This window comes from Tenrec ecaudatus, chromosome 1 (assembly GCF_050624435.1).
Source record: "Tenrec ecaudatus isolate mTenEca1 chromosome 1, mTenEca1.hap1, whole genome shotgun sequence".
NCBI lineage: Eukaryota > Metazoa > Chordata > Mammalia > Afrosoricida > Tenrecidae > Tenrec > Tenrec ecaudatus.
In genome coordinates this window covers 29,913,894-29,933,825 of record NC_134530.1, presented here as the reverse complement: position 1 = coordinate 29,933,825, position 19,932 = coordinate 29,913,894, and the positions used below count along the sequence as shown (strand labels likewise).

The following is a 19,932-nucleotide window of genomic DNA, read 5'->3' as shown; positions in this document are numbered from 1 at the left end:
TGTGTAACCACAGAGACTTCACAGTAATTACCTCCAGCCCTTCTTCTTAATAATGTTTCCTAGGACCACCTCAGCCCTGCGGAACAAAGGGGGACACAGGGATTAGTTCCTTAGGGTTATAGAAAACCAACCAGCCCACCCCCAGGACCACCAGTTTCCCGAACAGAGAGACACTGGAGGCCGTGGCTCCAGCAGCAACTTCCAGAGAGAAGGGAGGCAGTGGCTGGCCTGGGCCCAGGCTGCCCTGGTATGCCATGGTTTCGATGGCCGAGGCTGCAGGCAGGTGTGCCCTACAGGTGCTGGCCAGCACAGCTTGGGCTCCAGGGCTAGCAGAGAAAGCAGGGTGCCCACAGGAGCCCGTGTCCCACTGGGGAGGTCAGTGCCTGTGTCCCTGGCTGGCTGGAATTCACCCAGGGGGAACCGCTTGGCAGCTTATAATGTGAAGGAAGTGTCCAGGCAAGTGTATCTTTTAACAGGTAAATTATTCATCAATAATTTAACTCTGTTTTCAGAGACAATCAATACCTGTTCTGGGCCAGAGCTGAATTTCTAGTTGTGTGTGTGTGTGCGTGTGCTGGGCGTGTGCATGCATGTGTGTACGTGCGCATGTGCACCCTGCTTCTGAATGGGAGGCAAACGGATGCCAGTGCACCATCGTCAGCGCTGCCTGGCATCGCTTCTAGTCCCCAGCCGAACTCGGGCTGCAGGGATCATGGGTGGGCTGCTCCAGCCTTGTTTGGCACTCGAATAGCTGGCTTAACTTTTAAGAACTTTCTGCTAATAGCGAAGTGTTTCTGAACAAAAGCAGCAGACGGAGAACGATCCCTACGCAGGCTCATTCTGATGATAACGGCGCTGAGTCATCCGCTCGGAAAGAACGGGCTATATTTTGCAAGCTGTTTCCCATACACTGAGTACCTGATGGACAGACGGGCAAATGCATGGAGTACACGCCAGCCCCAGCCCTGGCTGGGTGGGCACAAAGGATTGAGCAGGAGGAGAAGAATCTAGCAGGCCCCCTGGAGCCACAATGAGAGCCAGAAGCTGAGAGGGCTAAAGCCTGCTGCCCAGGCCCGTGACTTCTGGGAAATGTCTGCACTGAGGAGAAGCAGGGCCCCGGGAACATACATGCTGGCATACACCCAGGCGGGCAAGAGGGCCAGATGCTGACAGTCCCCAACCAAGCGGCTGTTCCCCATTGCACCGTGACCAGTGCCCTGGCGGGGGTGGTTGGCACTGATGCACTGATGTGGGGTGAGAGGCAGCACCGAGAAGCAGCTGCAGAGGCCACGGAGGAGTGGAGGGACAGGATGGGGCTTTGACTCCAGGAAACTGCTCCCCTCCTCCTTGGCTTCCTGAGGCTCCCCAGGATGCCAGGACTCTGTGCACCCAGGCACTCAGGGGGTTGCAAGGCCAAGGCCACAGAATAGAACACAGCTGTTGGGACAGGGAACACGCCAAGCTCTGTCCAGGAGGTGGGGCTTTGTGGAGTTGGTCCTGTCCCCCTAGATTCAGAGGCAGCCGAACCAAGTCAGGATCAGGGTCCAGAAGGGACTGAGTGCCGGGGCTGTGGATAGCTTCGGGGGGGGGGGGGGCTCTGAACTGGGCTTTAAACCTAAGCGACCCCATGCCTGTTAGGAAAACAGTTCACTTTGATGGGAAGCTGCTGCCTGCTGGAAAGGTTGGAGGGACTGGGGGGGTGGGGGTGTGGAAGCGGGATGTCAGGAAGGTAGAGGGCCATTGGGGAGTGGGAGGGAGTGGCTGGAAAACTTTCAGAGGCTCCTTGAGGATCTGGGCAGTCTGTTCCCCAGGCCCTGGGCAGGTTCTGCAGGCTGAGCAGGTGCTGGCCCTGAGGCCCTGGCGCACAGGCTAGAGCTGCAGCCAGCTCGGCTGCCAGAAAGTTGGCTCAGCCCAGGCCACAGAGAGCCCAGGGAGGGCAAGCAGGCAGCCAAGAATGATTTCACAAACAAAAGCTGACTTTTGGAACCCGAGGCAGGAGAGTGGATGATGTGCTTCTAACCAGTCTTGAAAAGGGAAGCCAGCAGGCCTATATGGCGCGAGCTGAGCTCTTACATAACAGGGCATGGGGCACGCTGCCCAGCCGGGAGGGCTGCCCACAGTATGGGGTGGGGGGAGGAGGCAGACACAGCCCCTGCAGTCTACATGGCCCCATTAAGATTCGAGCGTGTCAGGCTCAGGCGCGTGGGGTTGGCCACAGGTCACCGTGTGCCAGGAGAGCCGGAGGGACAGCATCATCACGCTCCTCCCCAGCAGGACAATGCTGGCGCTTTGGACGGTGGCCACTTTGGTGCTGGGATACACAGAGAGTTCAGCCAGTGAACCAGCGTCCAAGTGTCCTATGGACATAATAGCTCCCGGGGCCACTTAAGAGCGTCCAAGAGGCGGCTGGGGAAGCATGTGTGTGGCCGTCTGAGGCCCACCTGGAGCATAGGGACCCTCGAGCCCTGGCTGCTGGGGGGCAGGGCACCACAAGGGCAGCCTGGTTAGCAGCCTGGCACCGCGTATCCTCATGATAAAAGGTACCTACTTGCCCGCAGCATAGACCTCTGCTGTGTCGAAGAGGTTGATGCCGTTGTCATAGGCCAGGGTCATCAGCTGCTCTGCCATCTGAAACGAGGACACCAGGCTGCTCACGGCTCGGCGGCGAGGCCTGGTGGGGGTGGTGGTGTCCCGATGGCCCCTCTGCTCCCTCCCATCACCCCCGCCCCATTCCATGGAGGCCAGGAGGCTACCCAACTGTGCTCAACAGAAACAACCTGTCGGGCCCACGTAGAAGAGAGCAAGGGAGACGAGATGGGGAGCAGGTGGTGACCCCAGAGTGTGGACTCCTGAGCAGGGGCCACCTGTCTGGATGGTCACAGGGGGGATGTGGACGGGGATGCGACCTCCTGTACCCGAGTGGGGATCGGATGGTGATTTCCTGTGACGTGAGGCTGAGGCCCTGCGGCTGGTGACTGGCCAGGCTACGGCTACACTCTGGCTCTGACTCGTGTTTCCTGGATGCCACATGCTCCCAGCTACGTGACACAGTCCTGTTTAGTGGTGAGCCCCAGGCGGGGGGCGATGAATGGCCCCCGTGCCCGAGCACGGCACTGCCGACCCGCGTCTCTGGGCCTTGTTGTCCTTGTCTGCTGTGACTGAGTGGGTGGGCTCTGGCTCACGGTACATACATGTAGCAGCGGCACTCGAGTGGGTCACCTTCCTGCTCACTGGGACCCCGAGTCCCCACGGTGGCTGTTGCGTCCATCTGCCTCCTGGAGGGCTTCCTGGGTTTCTGCTGGGCCCTCTGGTTCACCAACCACGCTCTTTCCTTGGAGACGTGCCCAGAGCGAGTCCAAGTCTCGCCATCTTTGCTTCTAAGGAACATTCTGGCTGCATGTCTTCAGAGGGGCCCGGCCTGCTGTGCTCACCTGAAGGCCTCCTCTTCGCCCCCGGCCCCCAGTGATGTCTAGACTCTGGAGGGTGGCCAGTGGACTCACCCCCTCTGTGGACGAGGAAAGCTGGAAGCTCTCAACATAGCACTGGGGCACACTCTCCAGACAGAGGGCTCTGCAGACTGGACCTGGGGACGCCGAGCCTGGACCTACACAGGAGCTATGCCCCACCTGTGTGCTACCCCGACCTGCTGCGCAGCAGAGAGAAACCCCCCCCCCCCCACCACCACACACACAAGCCAGATGATGTCCGGGACAGCACCTGGGTTTGAAAGCATCACGGCTGCACTGTCATGCCGACTGCTAGGATTCTGGTGCCAAGTCCAGTCCCAGGGTTTCCTGTGTGGAACGACTGCCCTTCCCATGCACAGGCTGCACTCTTGGCTGGGGGGAGGGGTCTTTCCTCCCCCACAGCCACCTTCAAAGCCTGACTCCGAGACTTCCGCCCTCTACAAGAGACGTCTGCATATTTAATGGGACCACAGCTCCGAGACTTGGAGGTTATCTTCAAGGTCAGAATCCCAGGGACTCAAGTCAGAAGGGCCCTCAGAGACGAGGGGCCCCTCCCTGACCCAGGGCAGCTCTCCATCTGGGAGGTGGCTGCAGGTACAGAGGTCAAGACCTAGGGTGGGGCTCCCCTCTCTGCCACATGCGGCAGACTGAGGTTTTGAACTGGGATATATCTACTTCCCTGCACCCCCAGAGGACATGGGAGAGAGCATGTAAGGACGGAGGCCATGACTCCTGTCCTGTGTGTGTTCCTGGCCTTTGATTGGACATGTGTTCTGACCGGGAGAGGAGAAACCTGAGTTCACTGAAGGGACCCTGAGCTGGCTGAGAGGAGCCCACCTCCCTGCCGCAGTGTCAGTGTGATGGATGCTGCCTTCTCCGTGGGGTTTGCTGGGAGAACCAGCAGTGCCCGCTTGTGATGGCATCTTGTAACCTACCTGCCCTGGCCATTCCCTCCCCGCCAGGGCAGGATGGGGGTGAGGGTGTCTCAGCCGCAGCTTTTGTCCGTGTGACAACCACCCAGCTGCTGATCTCCCTGGGCACGGGCTCGGCAAGCTTTTTCTCCATGATGAGCCAGAGAGGGGAGAGTTTAGGCTTTGTGGGCCAGACGCTGCCTCTGCCGCAGCTCCCAGCCTGCTATCATGGCGCAAAGCAGCTGGAGGAGCTGTAAACAAGTGGGTGTGGCCATGTGCCCAGAAAGCTTTATGCACAAAACTGGGCGGGGAGGCGCTGCAGAATACCATGACTACCACCTGCCGGTCCCTCTGGCACCCTCAGAACATGACTCCTCCCTCACCTACAGGCCATCGGACAGGGGCTGAGCAAGGGACGTGGCGTGCCTGACCGGCTGCCCACTGGAGTGTCCAGTGCACCCACGGGTCCCCTGCAGCCCTGAGGTCCCCTCGCCTGCTGGCTGTGACTGGACTCTCAGTTTTTCTTGAGCACCTGGCACCTCAGGTGCAGCTTTGCCTTGAGACTGAACAGCGGAGTTCAGAGGAGCATCCCGCCCTGCTCCGAGAGCCATCGCGGCCACCTGTCTTCAACTGAAGCCCCTGTCCTCCACCTCAGTTTCCACTGGAAATGGCCTCTTCATACATGTGTCTATGTCCCTGAGGGGGACACGGTTGAGGCCAGGGGAAGTGACCTGTGCCATTAGATCACTCAGGGGCCCCTCTGTGGTTGTGACTGACCTGCCAGTGAGAAATACACCTAATGGGGCAGTAGTCACTGGCCCATCCTTCGGTCGGGCACCAGCATCACCCCAGCTTGGAAACGAAGCCACGACCCTTCCAGATGCCTCCCACCTGCTGCTGCTGCTGCATTGAAAGGGCAGCCAGGTGCACCGGGCTGCACCTGTTTGGAGGGAAGCTGAGGGCGCCCGGCTCTGATTTTGTAGCCAAGGGCTTGGACCCGAGTTGGTAGCCAAGGGAAGCACCCCCTGAGGGTGCTGATGCCCTGCCTGCTTCAGAGAGAACCTCCACTTTGCCCAGAGATGGCCTAGGCCCAGCAGGCTTGGGCCCCGAGGCAAGCGTTTCTGGGGGCAGCCCCTGGCCTAACCATGGGAATGAACTCGAACAATGGAAATGCATCCACTTTCTGACGGAAGCCAAGCTCTTCCCTTGAAGCCGAATTGAGCCCTCGCAGCTGGCCAGGCCTCCAGCCAGCACCTGGATTCACTGTGAACCTCAACCTTCTGGCCGTGAGGTGGGCGCTCGAGCCAACAGCTGCTCACGTGGGACATCCCTGGCTCTCTGAGCAGATGATGGTCTTTCACCCACGCCCCAGAAGTGCATCCAGCCTGGATGGCACCACTGCTCTGGGGGGTGGGGTGCTGTGCCCCAGGGAGCAGCAGGCATGAGGAGGTGTGGCCTTGGTGTCCACCTCCCTAAGCAATCACAGAAAGACAACCCTCTTTTCCTACAGGTACACTTCAGAGCAACCCCATGGCCGTTGATGGTCACAGCTGGGCACAGCTGAGAGGGGCACAAGATACAACCTACAGGTACCCCATCTCTCCCTGTGGCAGCAAAACACAAAGCAGAATCCAAACAAATCATGTCTTTTAAATGGGGTCCACGAATACCGGACTCCCTGAGTGGTGCCAGCAGGGAATGTGCTCGGCCGCTAATGCCGAGGTTGCAAGTTTGAGTCCACCCAGAGCTCTCGGAAAAGGCTGGTGTTCTACTTCTGGAAAACCATCCGCCGAGACCCCCAGGGAGCGCAGCGCTTCTCCCACACGCGTGGGACACGCCAGGGTGGCAGCATCTTGTTGGCAAGTGGTTGTAATCAACAGGTACGTATGGCGCTGATGTTCAGACTCAGGTGTGCGCTGTGGAGGCAGCTTGTGTTGGCACCAGGCCTCAGGTTTTGGGAAAACGTGGGCATTCACGGAATTCCCACAGCTCACCATGGGGAGTGGGGCGAGTAGGCATGCAGCTGAGGAGCCTAAGATTCCGGGTGCTTCCAGGACGTGATGAGGGTCCAGGGTGCAGCTGGCAAGGGGAGCTGGGCTTGGCATTTCTGCTGGCACTGCCACATGCTTACCCTCTGGTAGTGGCAGTGGTGAAGCAGAGGAGAGGGAGCCAGGCAGTTCCCACAGCTCAGGATCACTGCCTCAGACAGCTGACCAGTGCACATGAGGGGGGCTGGGCGGGCTGCCCCTGGACTGGGGCAGCAGATGAGGGAGCCCGGGGTCAGACCTGGCAGCCTGCCCAACTTGGTGGCAAGGTAGGGGCCTGTCTTACCTCATCCGTGATCTGGCCCCCGAAGGTCACCCATGTTCCTGGAAGAGATACAGAGTCCTCAGTGAGAGAACCTCCCTTTGGGGCTGACTCACCCCTGCAGTGCTGCAGGTACTTGCGGGAGGAGGGACCCCAGACACCTCACCACCCTGCTTGGCTCTGTGGTGGGCTTGGCCTGGTGCTGGGGCCCAGCCCCGTTCTCTTGAGACCCCAGCCCACAGAGGAAGCTGGGTGCAGGCTCTGGGGCTGTGCTGACATGTGCAGAGACATGGGGGGAGTTATCGGGGCAGCTGGTGTGCTGGGGCAGGGGGCGGTGGGTGCAGCGGGGAGGGCGGCATGTTCTGGGGCAGCGCCTACAGAAAGAGGGCCATGCCAAGCTGACTGCTCTTAGTGAGGGGTTTTCTTCCGTGAAGCCCACCCAGCTGTGGAGGAAAGCCAGGGTGGTCCTGCGTATTGGCAGGGGCAGGAGAGAGGGCGGTCTATGGAGAGAGCTCCTGGCACTCCTGTCTTCACCCCATCTTCTATCTGTTGCTTCAGTAACCACGCACAGTCTCCCTGGCACCTGCCTCCTGGTTGCCCTGGCAACCAAGTCCCTCCCCTCTTCCACCCCACCCCGAATCCTGGGCTCTGGGTCCTGTGGCCACCCTATCTCTCTGAGGGGTGTCGGCAGCCTCCTCCAGCCCTCCTAAAGTCCGTGCTTCCCAAGGGAGGTGTGCTGAGCAGCCCCCTACTCACCGAGACCGAGGCAGGAGACCCGCAGGCCTGACTTGCCCAGATTCCTGGAAAACAAAACAGGCAGGCAGATGTCGTGTGAGCTCAAAGCAGGCAGCACGAGACTGGCAGCACCTCTTGCTCCCCCTGTGCTGCCCATGACCAGTTGCATCCCCACCCAAGGAGACCAGGGCCAGTGGGTGACAGAGGAAAGACAGTGACAGCCTGCAGGTGGCACTGTCTGCTTCTGGGCAGAAACACTGGCCGCTGTCTGCTAAGCAGCTCTTTGCTTTCCTTCCCTAGAAAGCTCTGCAGAGAGATCTTTACTCCCATCTCTGCAGGAAAGGCGAGAAGGTGTGCGCCACCTCTCGGACTCCCTGCTGCGCGGGTGGTGGTCCTGGCACGGCTGTGGTTGGCATGTGGAGGGTGACCACCTGTGTTGCGACCCCCCAGCCTGGGTGGGCTGAGTTCCAGAGGGCCCATCGAGCATCGTTGGTACCGATCAGATGTGTTCTTATTACCAGAGCAGTGGTCACAGCTGCCCAGGCCTGGTCATGGCCCACTGAGACGTGGAAGGCGGCACCAGGCCACCTGCTGATTCCACACCAACAGGCCAAGTGGCCTGCGCCCTCCCCCTGGACCACCACAACCACTCTGTTAAAGACGAGGCCTTCTTGGCACAGGTTGCTGGACCTTGGGGTAGGAGGCACCCACTAGCACCCTTTCTCAGTCCACCTGCCCTAGATGGCCCCTTGCTCTGTCCTGAGTGTAATGATTCCCATTTGACAGGTGAGCTTGCTGAGACCTGCCCAGACACTATTCCAAGCTCTGGATCTCTGCCATGGCAGGAGGCACAGGGGTTCTTGCTGCAGCCGGGCCTGGCCCACCTGACTTGGCCCACAGGTGTTTCTGCTCCAAGGTCCTGCCTCGAGGTGACATTCTTCGTCCTCGTGGTCACCGATTCCCTGAGGGCCACCTTTGACAGACACTGTGCTGTTGATGCTGGGCTGTTCCTTTCGTCACCCAAATCCGGTGCCCTGGGAGGGTGGCATGGGGCTTAAGCCTGACTCAGAAGCTCCCCAGCCTCGGTTTCCCTGCTCTCACAGGGATTCCCGGCGGTTAGGGTGGTGAGTGCCCAGTGACAGCGTGGTATCAGAGGAGCCAGCCCTCGGTGCTGCTGGGGCCGTGGGGTCGAGCCTGACTCCCAGCGGCTCCCGCGGCAGAGAACGGAGACCCTGAATCAGCAAACGGACAGCACTTTCTCCCACAGGAAGGAGCCCTGCTGGGGGCAACCGGCTGGCAAACCCAAGCCACCCAGCGGCTCCGAGGGAGAAAGACTAGGTGGTGTTGCTGGAAACATGAAAGCCTGGGACATTTTGTCCCAGGGGGCCCCGCTGAGGGAAAGGTGGGCTCTAGAGCTAGTAATCCCGTGGGCACCAGAGGAGGAAAGGCTGGCTGGATTTACAATGTGACTCGCCCAGGAGTGGGTTACAAATCTCCCCAGGGAAGTAAGACTGAGCAGAGCAGCGGCTGGCTGGCTGGCTGGCTCTGATCCTCCCCATCCGGAGTCTGGCTGACCTTGGCAGACGCCATCCCAAGGCAACAGGCTTTAACCCTTACTGCACCCACCACATCGGGCTATTGATTAAGCTAAAAATATTTCACCCGGTTTCATCTCTGTCAGCAGCCCATGGTGCCCAACAGCTGCTCCCAGGGGTGCATCAGCCCCCTGCATGCCCACAGTTCCGCTGCCCGACGGCCGGAGGCCACGATTCTGGTGTTCACTCAAGAGCAGCGAGACTGCGGCTTATTCTTGGGAGGCCCAGCAAAGAACAAGACGTGTCCTCCTGCTGCCCTGCTGTCACCGGCTGTCAGAGGCGCTGCGGCCAGTGGACCCCAGGGTGGGGTTGAGGTGTGGAGAAGAACAGCCCCGTCCGAGGCGCTCCCTGTGTTGTGCTGCAGGGCGTACACACCCCGTTCCTCCTGTGCTCGGGCGGGAGGTGGTGAGACGTGCCGGATCCCATCTCCTGCCTTAAGCCAATGAAACCACCATTCTCCTTTCCCAAAATGCACGCCTGGAAATATTGTCACTTCTGCTTCAGCACCAGGCAGAGGGCTCTGTTTTTTGTGACAACGCGCCAGCCCTACAGGGATGCTGGAACATTCCCTAGACGCCACCAAGTCCATTTCAACTCCATGGCAGTGGGACTGAGTTTTGACACCCTAAGGCCAGCAGGCTGGCGGGCTGGACCAGGTGCTGGCTACAGGTGAGGCTCTTGAAGCCCGAGCTGCAGTCCTGGTCTGACCTTACTGGCTCAATGACCCAGGCTTGTTGTATTACCTCTGTACCCTTCAGTTTCCTCAGCCGAAGGCTGCCTCTCTCATAGGGGTTGCTGCGAGGATGAAATGAGGGGATGCACAGTTTCTGGGGTGTAAGGCCCTGTATACGGCTCCTTTCCCCAAGGGGCAGGGTCCCCTGGACAGCACAGAACATGCAGGGTGATGGCCTGCAGTCAGACTTCTACCCCTCGACTGTGTGGCAATAAGTGTCTGTCTTTAAAGCCACCCTCCCTGTTTGAGGCTCTCCGTTATGGCGGCCACGGCGTGTCCAGAAGGGTAATGGAGGTCCCCTGGCTTCTCCCTCTCCACACTGGCGACAACATCGACAGTGTCCTCGTGCTGCCTGTGCCACCCAAGCCAGGGCCCCCCCGTGTCGGTGAAGGCACGGCTGTATGGTGGTACGTTCTGCACGCATGCCTGGTCTACCCAGCCGCGGAGGCGAGTTCTCCGTGTGAGCTGCAAAGCAGCTGCGGTGCTACACCAGAACATTAGCGGAGTGCCTGCTGTCCGATAGAGCCAGAAAGGGCAGGAGGCTCCCGCCAGGGCTTCTGAACTCTTTGGGGGGTTGCAGACTCCTTGGAGAAGATGGAAGCAGAAAGGAAAGCCCTCAGGACACCAGAGGGTGTCTGTGAAAAGCCCGGGGAGTGGGGTGGGGAGATGACATGGTGTTCAATAAAGAAAGGCCAAGAGCTTCCTTGTTAAGATTGGGAAGGAGACAGGGATGCGGACTCTGCGCTGCTGTTCAACGTTGGGCTGCAGGCCCACTCCGGAGCAATTAGGCTCAAGGGGGCGGGGGAGGGGGAGGTATCCAAATGGGGAAGGAGAATGTAAAACAATCCCTCTTTGCAGACAGGCATGGTCCTATCCATTGGAATCCTCCGAGGCTCTATAAGACAGCGATTAGAGCCGAGAAAGGAAGTCAGCCAAGTGGCAGGCGACAAGGTCAGCCAGCACAACCAAGCGGACTTCTCCCCACCCACAGTGAGTCAGCTGAAGAGGGATGGGAGGCAGCGGTGAAGAAGGCTCCAGACCCTTCCCCTGCACGTGTGTAAGCAGGTGCACGTGTCCAGAGCCCTATTTGCCATGTCGGAGTCTTGTCAGAGCCCTGGGGCCCACCGGATAAGCCTTGGCAGCACGAATGGGGGGGGCATTGCCTCTGCAGGATGGCTCCCCCAGTGAGCCTCCCCTTAGATCAGCCCCCCACACCCCCGGCTCTGTGCAGGGGCAGGTTTTAGGTGCCCCTCCTGGAGACACATTTGTCCCTGGCCCATCTGCTGCACAGGACCTCTTGGAAGTGTCAAGAATGGAAGCTGTCCTTCTGACAACTGAGGTGCGCCTGGCCCAAGTCATGGTCTTCTGAGCCACCTGTGTCAGGTTGGGTGGACCAGCAGAACAAATCCCCAGACCCTCACCTATGCGCAAGGAAGAGCTGGCTATGGAGAAGCAATCATACACCGAGAAAACATCCCAGCCAGTGCAGCAGCGGTCCCTCAGTCCGACACTAGCCCAGGTGTCCCCCTTCAGACTCACGCGGCCACAGGCAGTGGCGCAGGATGCAGGAAGACCACAGGCTGGTGGGTGCAGAGTCCAGTGGATCCAATGGCGGTGGCTCTGGCAACTCTCAGAGTGGCCCGCCAGCAGGAAGATGAAGGCTGAGAGAAGGGGAGGTCCCCGGGGCCCTCCTGATGAGAAGGCCATGTTCACAAGGAGGCACATCAGCTGTGACCTGGCCGACAGGATGATGACCACCCCTACGCTGCCATGTATCCTCAAGCTGACATGGAGTTGCTACCACACCGCCTGATATGCGCATGGAAGCTGGTCAGAGCAGGAAGGGGTGAGAGGAGTGGAGGCCTCTGAGAGGGCAGGCTGGTGGAGACTAGGAATTGGACTGCAGACTGCCAGAGAATGAACCAAGGGCTCTCACAAGATATGCAACCAAAACGCGCCTTAGAATAGGGGCTGGTGAGACCGCCGCGTGCCTGCTCTGGCCACGTGCTCAGGGAAGAGCCGTTGGCGGAAAAGTCTATGGCGGTTGGGAAAGCTGAGGGTCAGCACAAAGGTGGGAGGCCCTCCTGAGGCAAGTGACAGCCACGCCCATGGGCTCACGCACCCCCAGGACCAGGGGGCAGCACAGGACTCGGCATGGTTTTGTCTGCTGTACATAAGGTCCCCACGAGTCAATGCAGAAGACCCCCTGTAGTGAGGGGAGGGCAGGACCACATGCTGGCCGGGGATCAGAAGACAAGAGGCCATATCCTGTCTGCCATGTGGCCGGACAACCTGTCTGGGGGGTTGGGGATGGTGAAGGGCAGCTGTTCTGTTCCTAGGGTGACGGGCATGGAGGGACCTTCTCCAGGAGCTAGGACCCCAGGCATCTGGCTCTCCAGCTGCCACACACACACCCCCCAACTGCCCACAAGAATCATTTAGCAGAACTAGGACACCGCGTGATGCTGTGATTACCCTGCTCACGTGGTTTTCCAGCTAGAAGGACGGTATTAGTTCTGCCAGGAACTGCCAGGCTCAGGAGAGGGAATGAGAAGGGACAGGGTATCTCCAGGCTTTAGGAAGAGGCTTCTCGGTGGGGGTAAGGCACCAACACATCACAGTCTCACTGCGGTGGGGGAGGTGACATGAAAACTCGACACAACGATCAAATGGTTGCCCCAAATCTCTGAACCCAGATAAACGCGGGTCTTCTTGAATTTTCCTTCTCTTTCCCCGGTGGTCCGGAAACATGGCTAATCAGACCTTGTCCACAGGATCCGTGGCCAGAGAAAAGCACTGGTCTCTATCTTCCAGCCCCTGAACATATTATCCTGTCGAACGTGACACTCAGATTCTCCCGACGAGCGAGCTGGCGGTGGAAGGTCCTGGCAAATTACAGGTTCCCTTAGAAACAGGAGCCCCGTGTCCTTAAATATAGGCAACATGGCAGCGGATAAAAATTGGATCTGGAGGCTGGGACGGGGTGGGGGGCATTTTCCAGGAAAGGGTCTTACATGACTCCCATGGTTGGGTTGGGGCAGAATCTATAATGAACTTTCCCCAAAGGATTTGCTCTTTGTCCTTGGGGCCCTAAGAGAGAAACTCTAAAACCGTGATATTTCCCTCGTAATTGGAGTCTTTGCTGCCCAGGAGGGCTCTGGGCCACACCAGAGGGCTCATGTCTGAGACCCATCCTGTAACATTAGTGCAGCGTTGGAAGAGACTGGCTGGGGGCTGGGGCCAACTGGGTGGGCAACGATGGACTCACTTGTGCCTACAGAATAAGATTCCCCAGAAGCTGGACACTGAGGCTCAGGGGTGTCCTTCTTGGTGGGAGACACTGGCACTTAGGGAGGAGAGGCTGTCCTTTTTGGGGGACACAGAAGTTCTGTTTTGGGGACCCTCGCCAGATGATGGGTCATTTCTATCCTCCATTATGAAAAAACAACCCCACAACCCGCTGCTGTCGAGTCGGTTCTGGCTCATGGTGACGGTACATCTTCACGGGAGGAGACAGCCTCGCCTTGCTCCTGAGGACCAGCTGACCTTGTGTGGTCGGTTGGGTGCTTACCTCACGGAGCCACGGGACTGCCTTTCCTGATCTTCAAGCTGTCAGTGTAAGCACAGCGCTGTCCCGAGCTCTGTGATAGTGGTGGCAAATGATCAGGCTTCAGGGGGGGAGGGGCCTACCTGACTTTGCAGTCAGCAGGGGAGAGGTTAAGGGACCCCTGGACACCTCTGAGGTTATGGCCAGCATCGTCGGTGGGCAGAGGGGAGTGGGGGTGCCATGGGAGCCTCTAAGCTTACAGCTGGAGTTGGAGGGTCTGGCCCTGGAACAAGCTCCTGGAAGGAGGCCAGTCAGGAAGGGGACTGCAGTCCCCACGGTGGCCCTGGGACAGTCACTCTGGAGAAAGCCAGAGGCAGGTGCTATAGGGTGGGGAGCCTGGCAGACTGTGGTGGAGATTTCAGCTCCTACCTCAGTGGCTATGAGAGCACACCCCTACAGAAGCATGGGCCCAGCCTCCCTTCTGCAACACCCCAGGCCTCCCACACGTACACGTTGCTTGTGTGTGTGTGTCTTGCAGTTAGTGAGAGGGTTGAAATGAAAGTGGAACCCTGATCTGTAGATGTCAAGCCCACCAACTCAATCAGGAACTCTCTTCACTGCCCTGGGGGGCCAACGGTTAAATCCTCAGCTACCTAGCCCTTTGCAGGTTGGCCGTTTGGATCCACCCAAAGGTACATGGCCGATTTCCAGCTTTAGCAACGAGAGGGCAACTCTTCTCAGTCCTACGGAGTTGCTAAGAGTTGGGATTGACGCAAGGGCAATGGGTTAGCTTTCGACTGCCCTGGGCCTGGCATTCTCTCTCCCACACACACGCACTTCCATGTATGCATACACAAGGACACACATGTACCTACATGCATAAGAACACACATGCTCATGCATGTATACATGTGCATCCCGTCCAGTAATCTTAAAGACTTAGGTTCTTGGAGGGACCCTCCTCAGTGGATGGCAGGAGGGGAGTCATGTGACCTGTCACACTTTCTCTTACAGGATGCGTTACATTGTAACACCTGGCCTCCTCCATGAATCCCTCTGGTAGCCTAGGAGGGACTTCAAAACGGCAGCAGCCAACGGGTCTCCAAACAAACAAAGGCCTTGTTTATGCCTTGCTTTTGACCTCCACTTCACAAGAGAGGCAAATATACAGAGCTTCCCCAACAAAGGATGTGATTCTCCATTGTCCTCCCTCCCAGCCTTTCCCCCCAGAAATTGAAGTAAAGAACTTCAGAGCTGCCTGCTGGGCCTGGGCAGGAAGGAGAGGCCCTGAGCTGTCTGTCTCAGGACTCACAGCGTGTGTCCAGAGCAGCATCTCCAGGAGGCCCCTCACCTAGAGGAGACGGCTCTTTTTAATGAGCCCTAGCTTCCAGACATTGGCATCGGTGAGGGTGAAGCTGTACCCTCAGCTACTAGAACTGATGACCCCCAGTCTTTCCTGTTGGCACCAACGCCAGTCATAAACTCAGGTGATTCTCCTCAAATCAACCCGTGGCTTTTTCTGAGGGCGGGGGCACTGGGGAGGGGTCACAGAAAGCACAGTTGTACCAGTCTCAACTCTGGAAGAACTTTCCCCTCAAACCTGGGACCTAGACACCCGACTCCTGGCTTCTCCAGCTCCCGCGGTATAGCGAGGTCTCCTCCCCAAGGCACACCGCTCTCTAAGCACAAAGGGCTCCGAGGGGCTCAGAGTAGTAAGCAGGGCCTGGTGTCCACTAAGCTTCCCCAGAACCGACCCGCCCCAGGGGCTCTCCTTGTCAATCACCACCCCCTAATCATATGAGCAAGGCCCCGGGATGGACTGCTGGGTGGTTTGTCCCCTACCCTAGCCTATAGTTCCCAAACCCAAACACACAGCTGTCCAGTTGATGAGAATCACACTTACCCTCGAGGGCCGGGCAGAGCTGCCCTGCGGGTTTCCAAGCCTGGAACTCTTGACAGGAGTAGAGAGTCCCTTCCTTCTCCTGCCCTACCCTGCAGACTGCCACTGAGAGCGACCCAGAGCCCAATGGGGTGACTGAGACCAGGCAGAGAAACCCAGCAGTACAGGCTGACCCATTCCGGGGAGGGGGCCTCAAGAAGCTGTGTGCCCTATCGGAGGGGAACCCAGCTAGGGGAGGGAAGAAATCCTTCCGTCACTTCTTTCCCCTGCTGGTTCCTAACCGTCAAACATGCTGGCTGCGCTGGGCTGGCTGAAGACACGAGGTGACCCACAGCCACCTGGGGCCCCCGTGTGCCCGGGGCAAGGAGGGCAGAGAGGGTGCAGAGGGCTGTGGCCGCCGTGGGCTTGGGCTTCCTGGGACCGAAAGCTCCCTGGAGTCGCTGCTGACGACCTCTTTGACGGACCCAAAGTTGCATAGGAGGGGAAGGGCTAGATGCCAGAGAACCCCGGGGGGACCAGGAGCCTCGGTGAAATTGCACCGCACAGTCTACCGAGCACTACAAATAGCTCCCTGGCCTCTTGACATCTAAGCCTGAGCACCGGGGATTGGCAGTGGAGGGACTGCTGCAGGCAGGGCAGCCCCCACCCATCAAGTCATCCCACCTCCTACCTGTATTTCATGCCTGGTTGCTTCTCGCCAGGGTCGCTGGCCCCCGGGAGGCTCTGCACCGACAGCTGCCCCAGGCTCCGGGCCACCATGGCCACGGCTCGGAAACGGCTTCGGGTGCCCAGGCTGGGGCTGCTGATGGCTGCCGGCCGGCCCAGCCGCTCATCGGGGCCACGGCCCTTGAGGCTGGGCTCCGAGCACACGAAAGAGACCTGCATGCTGGAGCCGAAGAGTCCTGGCTAAACGCCGGGGTGCTCAAGGCCAGAAGTCACTGCCCCCCGAAGCTGCTCCCTGCCCTGGGGGAGGCTCTGCCTGATGGTCCCTCTGGAGCTGGAATCCCCCAAGCCCACGATGACAGAAGGGCGTCCAAGATCCGGATATGAGCTACGAAAGACCTTCCTGGAGAAAACTTGAGAATCCAGTGGGGAGCTGCCATCCCCTCTGCCTTTTATGTCTTCCTGGTGGGAGGGGGGCTCCTTCCTCGGCCCCCTCCACCCCGGTCTGGTCCCAGCTTGAGGGCGCCCTCGCTGTGCAGCCTCCAGTGTCTGCAGGCTGGGCTGCGGCTCTCTCCAACCCAGGAGCGGAATCTCCCTCCCTTAGAAGGCGCCCTGGCTGCTCCCGGAGTCTCAGGGTGCCTAGCAGGTGCCCTGGGGAGGGAGTGGCCACCTCTGGGAGCAGGCACCCCAGGGGGCTGTCTGCCAGGCTTGCTGGCTCTTTGGGGCTCTGGCTGGAGCAGCTGCTTCCCCAGTCCCTCCAGAGGGAACCTGCTGAGGCCCCCACCAAGTCAATTACACGTCCAGTGAGAGGGGTAGGGACGCCTGGCCATTCATTATTAATGATGTGGAGGCATCAGCCGTCTGCCGGGCAGTCACTGGCTGTTCAAGGCTGACGGTTGCTTGGTCAGGGGGGCTGCGGGGGACGGGCAGCAGAAAGGAGGCCGGCTGGCTGGCTAAGCGTGTGGGTGGCTGGCTCCGGCCAGAGCTTCCAAGCGACTATCCAGTTCTGTCCACCCGTGGTCCTCAGCCAGGAAAGGGGGCTTCCACTGGGGCAGAAATCCAAGGAGAAACAAACCCTCATTATCTTGCTGATGCTGACATGGGTGGCCGCCTGGCTCAGAGGACAGGAGACCCGAGGAGCCCAGCACTGGGCACAATGAAGAGCTGACCAGAGACGTTCAATGAGGCCCTTGGGCATGGAGGAGCACGTGAGGGAGTGAATGGATGACCCTGCCTTTCACCCCATCTGCCTCGGCATCCTTCCCACACAGTGGTCCCCAGATTCAGTGGGGACTGAGGCGGACCCTCCTGGACCAAGCTCAGTAGAGATTCCAGAGTCCTTGAGACCCATTCTGGTCAACAGGGGTCTAGTTCTACCTTCTGAGCCTGTGTCTACTTCATCCTCTGCATGGTGAGCCTTGGTCAACATTGCCCCCTTAGGTAAGTCCCCTTTGCCCTGAGCACTGCACAGCATAGCAGGCAATCGGGGCTAGCTCCAGTTCTGTGGGTGCTTTGCTGTGTGACTCCGGGTGGGTGCTGTGTCCTCTCTGAGCCTCTCTGTCCCTTCCAGCCCAGCCTGGACCCTTCCATGCACTTTGGGGTCTGCTCAGCCAGGGGTAGAACAGAGCATACTCAGAGAAGTCCAAGCCGGGTGGGTGTTCTTAATTTCCCTTTGCCCTCAACCAGCCTGATGGGCACAGACCAGGACAAAGCCATGTTCCACTGCCAGCCTCCCTGCAGCAAGTGCCCATCTCTGAGTCTCAGTGGCCTCAAGTGTAAGATGTGGATGCCCACGGGGCCTGGCCCAGGCTGTGTCTGTGGTGAGGCTTGCAGTGGGTGCTGCCATGGTGGTGGTCAGGTGCCACTGAGGGGTTTTTGCCTCACCGTCACTCCAGGCTCGACAGGAAGGACACCCCCGGGCCTGCGCCATCCTCACCACCATCCCTGTTTGAACCCACTGCGGTAGCCACTGTGCCAGTCCACTTCCAGGGGTGCCTTCCTCCTTTCTGCTGACCCTCTACCGAGCAGGATGTCCTTCTCCAGGGACTGGTCTCTCCGGACAGCATGCCCACAGTACTCGAGAGGAAGTCTTGCGAGCCGCCCATCCGAGGAGCATCTTGCCGTGCTTCTTCCAAGACAGATGGTGCGTTCTGCCGGCAGTGCTTGGTCTAGTTGTGATTCCCCGCGGATGCCATGATCCCCACACATCCAGTCCTCTGTGCACATCGTCTTCCTTACACACTGCCTTTCCGATGCATGCTAGGAGACGGTGACACCAGGGCCGGGCGCACCTTCGTCTTCTCAATGCTGTACAGAGGACTGGGGCAGCCCCAGGGAAGAGAACATCTAATGGAAAATGGACTTGGAGCCTCCACAGAGAGGCATGCATGGGCGTGTGGCTTTGTAATGGGGCAAGCCTTGGCGTCAGGCCCAAATGTGACACAGCCCCGCCCCTGTCCCAGCCCTCAAGGTTAAGTGTAGCCCTCGGTCCTCCCTTGAGCACGGCCTGGCCTGCTGGCAGGAGCCCAGCCCCGAGGGGCAGAGGGCCCAGGAAGACAGAGCCCTATACAGACCATAGAAACCCATCCAGATACCAGCAGGGCCTCTCAGGACACTCGGGGCCCAATTCTGGTCCCAGAAAGCCAGGTTCTGTCTCCAGTCCCTGGTCAGGGTGAGTTTTTGCCCCCACTCTCTGTCCCCCGCTTGCTAGACAGAAATGGGGCAGCGTCTAGCTTCCCCCTAACCCAAGCCAAACTCCAATTCACTGCCATCGAGTTAATGCTGACTCAGGAGACTTGCTTGGGTGAGAACCAGTGGGAGGGGGCGTTTCTCTATCCCCTTTCCCTTTTAACGAAGGCGCTCAAGTTCATTTCTCTAAAAACAAACACACACTGCGTTGTCAGGGCTGAGGGGTGTGCCCACATGGTGCTCACAGGCTAGGACAGGGTCACTTAGGGGAGCTTGTGACCACGCAGAGTCCTGTGTCCTGGATGCCCCAGACCATGGAGTGAGCTGGGGGGTTGGGGTGCAGGAAGCTGTGCTTTCACCAGGAGCTCCCCATGGTTTCATGAGGGTTGCCTGGGGGAAGTGGGGTGTGCTCAGTCACACTGGTGGACACACAGCCGGGCTGCCTGGCTGGGGGTGGGGTGGGATGGGGGTGGGGGTACAAAGGGCTGACACAGACTGATGCAGTGGCTTCAACAAGGAGAAGTGGAGAAAAGAGCTGGCCAACAGCTCCCGTAGAGGGTCAGGCCCAGAGACCCAAGGGCAGCTCGACTCTGCCAGGTGGGGTCGCTGTGAGTCTGAATGGAAGATGACGGCGGTTGATGGGGATGACAGCTAAGGGGTACCGGGCTCCTTTGCGGGGTGATGAAAATGGTCTCGAACGAGCAAAATGCTGCATAGCCTCATGATTAGACCCCAAACTATGGAACTGCGCGGCACGTGAGTGGCATCTGAATACATCTTTTTTTGAATAAATCTTTTTAAAAACTGTCTGTTCCCTCAAAAGCCTCTGGGCCTTCAGCTACTGAGCTCCTGTTTATCATGTGACATCAGCTCATACTCCCCAGGCAGTGGGCCGCCAGGCCTCCAGTACAGGCGACCCCACCTCCTCCAGTACCACTGACCACAGCCGACGGGGTGGTCTCCCCGGCCAGCACAAGGTCAGACGCGCAGACCCCAGCAGAAAAACCCACGGACAGAGGCATAGTGGGAGGTGGGGGGTGGGCTGAGGGCTACAAGGAAGGAAGATGTCTGGCTGAGGTTGTGGGACAAGATGGGTGGGGGGGTTCCTGTTGACATCCCTACTCATCTTGCAATCAGTGGGGGTGCACCTGGAGAAAGCCCCTGGGTGCTTGTTGCACTCACCCCTGCTCAGGGAAAGGCTGGGTCATGTTCTGATCAGACTGAGTTCATGGTGGATGTGGTGCCCAGTGCTCGATGCTGGGAAGGGGTATGTAGAGGAGGGTCAGCTGGCTCTCAGTCTAGGTGACGGCCCTTGAAAATAATCTCAGCTGAGCTGCTGACCAGAAGCCCAGAGTAAAAACTAGGCAGTGGACACCCTTCTTTCTC

The 19,932-nt window shown here is 59.0% G+C and overlaps 1 protein-coding gene across 2 annotated transcripts in view; it reads right to left on the bottom strand.

Annotated features, from left to right (window-relative positions):
• The window catches only part of KCNAB2 (potassium voltage-gated channel subfamily A regulatory beta subunit 2), an 83,426-nt gene that overhangs the window by 14,903 nt on the left and 48,591 nt on the right, over nucleotides 1–19,932 (bottom strand). For both annotated transcript variants that reach the window (XM_075550474.1, XM_075550484.1), the window contains 4 exons: nucleotides 7,442–7,485; nucleotides 6,710–6,747; nucleotides 2,549–2,628; nucleotides 32–76 (listed from right to left, as the gene is read on the bottom strand). In XM_075550474.1, the coding sequence (XP_075406589.1) occupies nucleotides 32–76; nucleotides 2,549–2,628; nucleotides 6,710–6,747; nucleotides 7,442–7,485 (207 nt within the window). The remainder of the gene's footprint in view (nucleotides 1–31; nucleotides 77–2,548; nucleotides 2,629–6,709; nucleotides 6,748–7,441; nucleotides 7,486–19,932) is intronic.